Here is a 10093-nt window from a genome sequence, read left to right on the forward strand (position 1 = left end):
TCTCCCCCTCACAAATCTGACTTTTTCTTAGAATTGTGAGAGGAAAAAGTAAAAATTGCTATTTTTATTCTGTGATGGAAACAAGCTTCCATGGCTGGAAAAGGTGCTTTTAAAGTTTAGATGCACTTAACTAATCAAATAAATATGGACTTCAACAGGATTTTCTTTTTACTGTAAATGTATTATTACTGTAAATGTATCCGGGACTTTTAGTGAGGGCTGTTCCTTGACTTGATGTTTTATTTTTTCTTGCCATGCATGTTTGTACAAACATAAGCCTTAAATATATGGGCAAAGAAATCAAAGCTGATCCCTGAAGCATGTTTTAACATCTACTCTTACATTCATTAGTAAAACCGCTCACGGATCACTACGGAAAAGTTGCGCAAGACACATACAAAAACAAACATTGGACCTTTGGCACAAAGATTATTTAGGTCTCACACCGGTACAGAGCACATTGCATTTTAATTTCCGTTTTCTCACAATGGCTTGAAAAACAGTAAAATGTGCCTTCAGGGACTGATTGTGTCCACGTTTTGAGAGGTTTCAGTTGCTTACACTTATTGAACATGCCTCCACATTCAAAGCATTGTCTCAATCAGAAATTCATAAAGGACACTTTTTTCTTCATTTAATTGAAATGGTAGGATACTAGATTCTAGAGAGAAAAATATTTATTTTTGTGGCAAAATTTATATGTATGCATGTGGAAATCCATTCTGTTAAAGTACTTTTAAGATAAATTGCCATTCTGTAGTTTATTCAAGTGACTTCCGCTTAGCTAAATCCTCCAACCCTCACTTTAATTTCTACTAAACGTTGTTGACTTGCATAACCCATCACCTGGCACATACAGCATTACAACAGGAGTCTGTTATTTAACCTTCCAGTAGTTCTCACTCTGTTCCTGTTTGTGACTTCAATGCATAAAGAAAAATGTTTCACCTCTCAGCTACCTCACTTCCTCCCAGAGCTGGTTTCCTGAAAGGCCCAGGAATGTTTCCATGGCGGCTCTCTCTCTCTCTCTCTCTCTCTCTCTCTCTCTCAAAAAAAAAAAAACCTCCCACTATTTCCTCAATGCAATTAACAGTGAAATCACAAAATCAAATCACAGCAGCTGTTTAATAGAACCCTTTATTTCCTTAAATATCATAGAAAGGACATACATGTAGTATGTGCAGTTTAAAAGCTCAGGTTGTTCAAGTGTGGCCTTGTATAAATATTTGCACATAGTCTATTAAATGCGAGCACATTCAATGGGCCACTTTACAGGCAGCAGCAGCAGTTGAATATTAGAGAACATTTCCCAAGAAGAAAACCAGGCACGATTATATATGTGACAAGTATGTACAGTATAAACTGACCAATGCGGCTTCTTATGGCAATATCACACTCACACATTTGTGTGTAATAACTCTGATTTGATTGCATTCAAAGTTTGAGCATTTGTGATGAAAACATTCACATGTGATTAAATGCTCAAGTACAATGCATTTCACAGAATATATATATAAAAACTATTTCAATAAAATAGAGTCAATACCACTTTAAAAGACTTGTTTAAAAAAAAAAAAGCCAGATAGTAGATTTAGAGAGATTAAATCATACACATATTCCGTACAGGTTTCAGTTATCATGCATACAACAAGATTTTGTAACAATTTAGTGCAAATATTAAAACTAATATTTATCCTAATTTGGGTATGTTCACCACAAATCCAAAAGGAAATGTTATTGGCATTTCTCACGCCTAAATAGAATAGGTTCTATGAAGAGTGAAGGGTGTATTGTCATTTTCTAGAGTCTGGGAAACATGTTTGTCTGTTTTTGTGTAACAGTTTAAATGCAATGACGTCAAACAGGCTTTCATGTTGCACACAGACCTCTCCTGACCTGCCTTACAGCATGACACGGCTGTTTCTCTCTGAAGAACAACACTGTCTTTTTGTATTTCATCAAAGATTCTTCTGGTAGGAAGCTGTTTTTCTGTCATTAGGGCATTTGCCCTAAAGCTTGACCTTTAACCCCAGCCAGCTCCAATTCCCACATGCATGTCACCCCAGTGTGAAGTCTATAAAGTATGTACACCTCTGCTCTCTTCCCATCAGACACCTTCACCTGTTCATCTGCTCATCATACCTGCAGAGCAAAACAAATCACCTCCATCACTTTTTATTTAGTGACAACAATTAAGATAAGATCCTTTTTTATGTAAATTATTTACAGAAAAAGCTGTTGTGGGGATAACAATGTAATTATTCAAGTAAGTTTCAAACATCACTTTCACATCTATTTTATCATTGATCTGAAACAACAAAGAATTACATTTACTGATAATATTGATTTCTAAAACACATATTTGAATATGTATCTGGTGTAAATTATTTACAGAGATTTTGTTAATTTATAAATATATATATATATATATATATATATATATATATATATATATATATATATATATATATATATATATATATATATATACACACACATATTTTTTTTAAATTAAAATTAACACATTTTATGAATAGATTTTAAAAGTAGTAATTTTTTTAAATGTAACAGATTTATTCATTAAATGTATTCATAAAAATATATATGTACTTAATACATTTAACTTTTTAACACACAGAAATGATACCAGTGAATGAGATATGTTTAAGGCCATTTCTCTAAATAATTTACATAAGAACAATAATTATCTATTATACATACATATACATATATACACGTGCGCGCACACACACACACACACACACATATATATATATATATATATATATACATACACATACACACATATATATACACTTTTTTGTAAATTATTTCGAGAGAAATGTGCAGATATGACGGGAAAAACAGAAAACTATAGAACAACAAATACATTTAAGATTTATGGAAAGATGCATTTATTATATATATGATGTAGACACTCACTGTCTGATGCAGTCTGGGATTTGCAGCTGGGCCACAGGAACAAACTCTGCCAGTTCTTGCAAGCTGTGGATGAAGCGCATCTTCCTGCCGAATTTCTCACTTCAAGAGAGAAAGAAATGGGTCGGACGGAGGGCTTTAGGTATTAATAATGTTTATTGGCTTTTTTAGCTCTGTTTGTTAAACTAATGATCATCTGTGCTCACCTGATGAAGGGTTTGATGACTGTGATTAAAGCTCTCACGTACCAGGCCGGGTGAACCACGAAGAGGCCTTTCAGTTCTTTCCTCAACCTTCAGGAAAGAAAACAGATTTAATACCTCCATCAGAAAAGCAAATGCAAATGTATTAGAAGTTAAAACTATTTTTTGTTCCAATAACTGGTCCAGTAACAATAACCCAGCAGAACATGACGACACAAGGGAGCAATCGCTGACTGGCACGAGCACCACCCTGACCCGTGTGAAACCATGAGAGGCAGGGCCTTGAATCATGGGACACAGACAGGCAGAAACTTGGAGACGACATCTGTTTACAACATATTTCACTGGTGTCCTAGCCCAAAAATCACCCACAAGTCTAACCATTTCTATTTGGTTTCTGTCATATATCATTTAAGTGGAAGTGCTGTAAGGCTCAAATACATTACTCTGAATGCTACAAAAAGTGCTACTTTCTTCTGATCTACACTGGGTTGCAAGTAAAAAATCTTTTTATTAAACATTTTAAAATTAAGATACATAACATTTTACAATTTAATTACAAATAGATACATTTTCTCACTTTAAAGATTGTGTGTGTGAATTATTTAATGAATCCTATCAGTTCATTTCCCTCCTCGCAGATCCTTTTTGATTGTGTGACATCACGCTTAGTGTTTTTTCTGTTGCCGTCAACAGCTCATGAGTGATCTCAGAGGAAACGTCATGCAGTGATGCAATGGAGCCAGTGGAAATGACAAATCAGGCCTCCAAGAGCATCCCACACTCCTTAGTTCCTCATTTCCCAAGCTGATCTTACATGATAAGATGACCTCGAATTTCCTGAGCATACAAAATCCTCACATAAAACATTTATGAGACTGACCTTCACTTGGAAGATTAGCTGTCAGATAGCTACGCCATAATATAGGGAAATCAAACAAGAATTTACCATTTTTAATTCTTTGGTTCGTCAATAACCACAAAACAGACCATTTAAGAATCCTGTCCTGATCCTTATCGCCCCATCGGGTTTATTTTGGGATAATAACTGGCTGGATGTACATAACCAGAAATTACTAGATCGGTACGTAGAGATTCAAAAACAGTCCATTGAAAACAGTCACACTGACCTTGGAGAGCTGACACTAGAATTTGAAACCTTTCAGATAATTCCGTAATGAAGTATGCAATCTAAAAACGTCTAAATATAACAAGAAAACATGACAGCTGAGAACAGGTCAAGGGTTATCTGAGGAATGTCTGGAAGAACTCTGATAACATGGCCTTCTATGTAGGAGTCCACAACATTCCTATCATATTTCATAAGAGGGGCATTTAAGAAAGAAAGAGTGGAGGTGGGCTCTCATGTTTGACAGGAACTAAACTAGAGGAACACGAAGACTGTCACAAGCAAAGCTTAGATTCACACGCCCTCTTCTGGAACTGATGGAAACCACCTGAAACATCAAGGCAGTTTTGTTGCTTTTTTAGTGCATGTGTTTTTTCTACACTACTGTTAAAAAATTCACCAAAAAAAAATTTTCTATTTTAATATATTTTAAAATGTTATTTATTTCTGTGATGCTAAGGCTGATTTTTTTTCGCAGTCATTATTCCAGTCTTCAGTGTCACATGATCTTTCAGAAATCATTCTAATATGTGACCATGGACCACAAAACACAAGGGTCAATTTGAAGAAAATTAGATTTATACATCATCTGAAAGCTGAAAATGTAAGCTTTCCATTGATGTACGATTTGGTCGAGATAAAACTATTTGAAAATCTGGTCTCTGATTCTTAAAAAAAAATATATATATATTTTTTTTTTAAATCTTATGACCCCAATTATTTGCACTGTTGTGCATATTCTATCGTTTTCCTAAAAGATGACAAAATAAACTTTTATCTGATATACAGACTTAAAAATTAGTCTGTCTCTTCTGGAAACTTGAACCAAAATTATTGATGATATAATCTTTTGCTCAGGGGTGTATGCGTATTTCAGTCCAATAAAATGATTTCTAGAATAAGAACGTCTCATCCCCAAATTTCACCTGCCACTAATTAGCAAAAGCAAGTAACTTTGTTTAGTTGTGCTTTTCCAGGCTGTGTCTAAAACTAAAGTCAATTGGCTATCTGCCCTGCCACAACTTCCTGTTTCAAAAATAAATATGTCAACATGAGACAGAAAATTTCACTTGTTAAAACATTCCATGAAGTCTTTAAAACCCATATGAAATCAAAATTTAAAACAATACATTTCTTGTTGGCCACATGGAAGGATAAAAAAAGAATTAGCCAATTATATCATTATATAACAACTGAAATGGGTGGTTGTATCAATTTTTTATTTGATGATAAATCTAGTATGGCTCACCGTCTGTCGATGGACATGTAACACTGTCGAAGCCACTTAATCCCAGGCATCTTATTGCGAGGGGCCATTCCACACAGATACACCAGTATGTAACTCTCAGACACCATCAAGTCCAACGTGCCAATGATGTACCTAAATCCAAATAAATCATTAAATGGGAATAAACATTTGAGTTACAGAAAATAGAAGTCATTGCAAAGAAAATTTATCCCAAATCAATCAGGTTTTACCTGAAGAGATTGTCCATCACATACTCATAGTGTTCTGTTGTGTTTTCTGGTAGGTAGCAGGAAGTGAACATGATGATGGCTGTCGATCCGTCACCATAATATCCTATAAAAGGTCAATTTTAGTTAGTAATTTCAGTAAAGCATGTTCATCCCAGCCTTTTCAACAAAAGCTCACCTCCGTGGGAAAGAACTTGAAGGTACGGCTCCAGAACACTCATGTTGACTTGGTAGTCTTGGCCGCCAATATGGAAACGCCTCCATCGCCGCCCATTGCTGTCCACCTGATCCAAGTCCAGGTGTCCCATCTCTGCATGCTCCAGTAAACTGGCCTTTCTGATCGCTGCTTTGCCCATCCTGGGAAGATCATCTGCAATGCCCACAGTACTAGTGGTAAACTATGTCCCATACTTGTGAAACTGATCAATGACACAACTCTAATGAATATCAAAATAACTGAATACCTTCCCACTCTAAGTCGTGCATGCTGTCTGGGAAGTTGTAAGACTCGCTGTCTGAGGGTGTCTCTAGGGCTTCCAGGTTAATGTCCATCTCTGGGTCATCATCAAGAGATGGTGAAAGAGCAGAGGCTTCAAACTCGTCAGATTTCACGCTCCGGTCAGTAGAGGTTTTGTCCAGTGTTAGACTAAGAGTGGGCGCCACTAGTCGCTTCTTCCTGACGGCATCACCTGTGAGGGCCAGGCTAGTTGGTGGGACTAGAGGAAAGAAAGAAAAAGAGGGGTCACAGGCATATATTGTGTATACACTACCAATTTGACAAAATTCAGGTATTTTTTTGTAATTTCTCTGTTTCAAATAAATACTTGAAGACAAAAGATACAAGTAAAAATATTAAGCAACATAACTAATTTTATTATTGATAACAAGAAGAAATGTTTCATAAGCTCCAAATCAGCAGATTACAATCCTTTCTAAAGGATCATGTGATACTGAAGCCTGGAGTAATGACTGCTGATCTTTGCCAGCACAATATATGAATTAATTATATACAGAATATAAAATATGGATTAAATCACATTTTAAAATGTACTACAGAAAGAGGTTTTTTTTATTGCAATACTATTGCAAATTGTAAATTATCACATAATTGCTGTTTTTACTGGATATATATATATATACGAGACAGATATTATATAAGAGGCAGGTAATTTGGCCAGTAACTAATTGGAGAAATGAGGTTACCAGGCCTGTTTCCCTCAGCTCCAGGGCTTTCCTCTTCATCACCAGGACTCTGTGTATCCTCAGGAAGAGGCCTACAAAGACCAAATATTTGAATCCCTTTTGCACTTGATGAATATGAAAATAAATAAGCTGCATGCATGTAGTGCACTTTACCTGGGGAACTCCTCATCCTGCCATTCCTCCCGGAGCTCCATGTCAGGGATGAAGGCTGATGTCTTCCCGTTTTCTGAATGCCTGCAGAAATAAAATGAAAATGTAAAGAAGGTTAATGGGACTTTTTTGTCCCCATGTCAAAATGTTATGAATTATTAACAATTAAATGATCACCAGGAAAATAACTTAATCCTCAATTTAGTCACAATAAAAAATCCAGGGTTGTTTGTTTTAATTACAGAACAGGTCAGTACAAGATTCATGTATTGTGAGTGCTGTTTTCAGACCCTTAGTACTGGTGATAGATAGATAGATAGATAGATAGATAGATAGATAGATAGATAGATAGATAGATAGTAGACTGCACGTAGAAACAGGGTTGTGTACAACTCGCTAACGCCCATCACATCACTCTTTACGGACATAATTATGTAAATAATGGCAGTGTAAACATGCTAAACTCACCTTTTCACTAACCTCGTACAGGAGATGCTTCTCAAAAACAAACCTCTTTTTCATTTGGTAAAAAAATTAATAATTCCTAAGAACATTGCAAGCGCTATAATTAAACTGATTTATTATAGGCTATTGATGTCCTAGCCATTTACCTTTTCAACGGCAAGAGCGATTCTTTCTCTACCTCGCCCAAGCAAAGCACCTTCACGCCAAAGAATTCAGCCAATCAGAGCGCGTTTCCGCACCTGAGAGCGCTGTTTCAACGCCCCGCCCACATCCCTACAGCTGCACACGTTCAATGTTCTTTTACTGTCTGTGATGTCAGCCCACTGAGCCCAGGACATCGGAGATTTATGCCAGTTAAAATAACAAACAGCAAACTTTTAACCTTAGTTGTCCTTAGTTTTGAAAACATAAACATTTATGAAATCCTTAATATTTCTATACCTTATTCTCCTGAGAGTTCAACAACATCACACGAACTCTAGTGAGTTTTAAAGTTGTTTTCAGCTAAATTCTGAAGAGTTCCTTCAGCTTTGTTGACACAGACTGTAACGAAATTGTTGATTTTTTTAAATTAATTTCCTACAGGTAGCTCCAAAAAACCATATAAACAAAATGTTGGCTGCATTTAATGCGTGTAAAATTTGAGACATTACTGACATTTTTCTGATGCTGATGACAATTTACTGAACTGATATGATATCTCAATATTTATTATTAATATTTGAGATACATTTTTGTGCAATATAGAGATAATATTATTTTCATGCATTTGTTTGTAAGAAAACTGAAACAGCAGCATATGATCCCAAACAGATTCATCCAAAACATCTAATTTTATTCCAATATTGTAGCTTGTATTTTCTATCTATTCAAATTGACTGAAAAAAAAAAAGAAGTTCTATCGTGTCAAACATGTCAAAGACAAACTCAAATATAAGCCTTGTCCTTGTTTCTACCTCAAGTATTTTGTTACGACAGCACGTGTGGTAATTACACGTGGCACAAATGACCAGAAAATCTTGTTTTTGTTTACAGATGATTCCGGGCAGAACAAACGTCACATAACTCAACCTGTTTCTGATGTGAAGCCATTATCAGATTCATTCAGAGCTTGATGGTATTTTCTTCACTTCAAGCCTGTAACCTTTACATACACTATACACTATTGTCCAGCAAGACTGCTCCGAGATTGTACATTATTTCAAACATGACTGCTCCGAGAAGGCTGTATGTTTTTAGTTACTGACTCAAGACACTGTTGTGTAATCTCAAGCCCAGTGTTGTCCTATCTAAGACCTTATCAGATGTCAAAATGTATTTTAAAAAGTATGTAGGGAGTTTTTTTTAGAACAATGTATGACAATTGTGGCAGACAACATGATATCTCCACTGCAAAGCATAAAAGGTGTGTACTGTTTCAGCAATTGTTCTTTGATGTAACTCTTATAAGATTTGGTAATCACCTGTTGTGAAAACCTTTGTCCTGGCTTGTAAAATGCTACAGTAACATATTCTGTAACTTTCTGTTATTAAGGATATAGGGGTTATTATAGGTCATATTTCATGCATTCTCTTCTTGTCTGAACATGAACTTGGAATTTGGTATGGAAATGAACAAGTCAAAAGACCTTTTCTGTGATTATAGTAGAATTAAGAGCTTTAAAATCATCTAAATTTTACCGTCTCAAACCATCAAAAGTTATAATGACATGAACGTACATTTTTTGTAAAAAAATTTTCCATTTCCATTTGGATGTTTAACTTGTGACAGCAGTGAAACTCTTATTATTGTGTTGAATATAAATGACAAAAAATCGGATGGTCTGTCAGATGACAGGATATGAGAGATGATGTCCTTCTGTGGTTGTGAGATCTCGAATATTAGTCAAGAAGATTGGCCAAAGTAGTGGAAATCAGTTCAACGGCAACTTCCTTTTTCTGTAATCCTCTTTCTAAATAACTAGACACAGAAGTGCTACAATGATTTCTCTCATGCCCTTCTGCTGTACGCTTCAAAGCGCAACAGAACAACATGTACGTTAGTCTCTGGTTCATCCAGTATGCACTGGTACATGTTTTGATCTTATACATGTTTTGACCAGGTATTATAGTATCATCATTGTAATTTTTGACTTACCCATTTGGCATGTACCCTTCCCTCTGGTCTGAGTTAGTCCCCATGTCTAAAGTCTTTCAAATTAAAAGTGTCTAGATTAGAAATGCATTCAGTGAACTCAGCTGCTGACCATGACCTGAGGTGTTTCATGAGCTTCAGCAGTTTCAGTGACTGTATCTTGTGTCTTGTGTTAGGGAACTCACCCTGACTGTCAGTTCAGGTTTTTCAACATTTCTGACTTCTGCTGACTGAATTGTCTGTCTCCCATTGGCTCAGCTGCATTGAGCACTTCTGCTCCCCCACAGGGAAGGCTGGGAAGGTGGAGTGAGACGCCACAGACAGGCATGGCTACATGGTCCTAATACCCTTGAGGTTACAGGCCCCTTCAGAAGATGATTAGCTTCTCCATAT

The 10093-nt window shown here is 35.9% G+C and overlaps 1 protein-coding gene across 3 annotated transcripts; it reads right to left on the reverse strand.

Moving 5' to 3' along the window:
* Nucleotides 1-1123: 1123 nt before the first annotated feature.
* On the reverse strand, nt 1124-9941 carry LOC127974986 (BCL2/adenovirus E1B 19 kDa protein-interacting protein 2-like). Of its 3 annotated transcripts, XM_052578656.1 has the most exons (11): nt 9886-9941; nt 9704-9756; nt 7105-7185; nt 6952-7022; nt 6213-6464; nt 5927-6118; nt 5752-5854; nt 5522-5653; nt 3147-3233; nt 2944-3042; nt 1124-2142 (listed from the first exon to the last, which is right to left on the reverse strand). In XM_052578656.1, the coding sequence occupies exons 2-11, from the start codon at nt 9745-9747 to the stop codon at nt 2118-2120; spliced, it is 1086 nt and encodes a 361-aa protein (XP_052434616.1). In that variant the 5' UTR covers nt 9748-9756; nt 9886-9941; the 3' UTR covers nt 1124-2117. The 3 variants fall into 3 exon arrangements, with proteins under 3 accessions (XP_052434616.1, XP_052434618.1, XP_052434617.1); XM_052578658.1 differs by lacking the exons at nt 9704-9756; nt 9886-9941 and adding an exon at nt 7713-7812; XM_052578657.1 differs by lacking the exons at nt 9704-9756; nt 9886-9941 and adding an exon at nt 7570-7718.
* Between the last annotated feature and the right edge of the window lie 152 nt (nt 9942-10093).

Source organism: Carassius gibelio, chromosome B16 (assembly GCF_023724105.1).
Source record: "Carassius gibelio isolate Cgi1373 ecotype wild population from Czech Republic chromosome B16, carGib1.2-hapl.c, whole genome shotgun sequence".
Lineage (NCBI taxonomy): Eukaryota > Metazoa > Chordata > Actinopteri > Cypriniformes > Cyprinidae > Carassius > Carassius gibelio.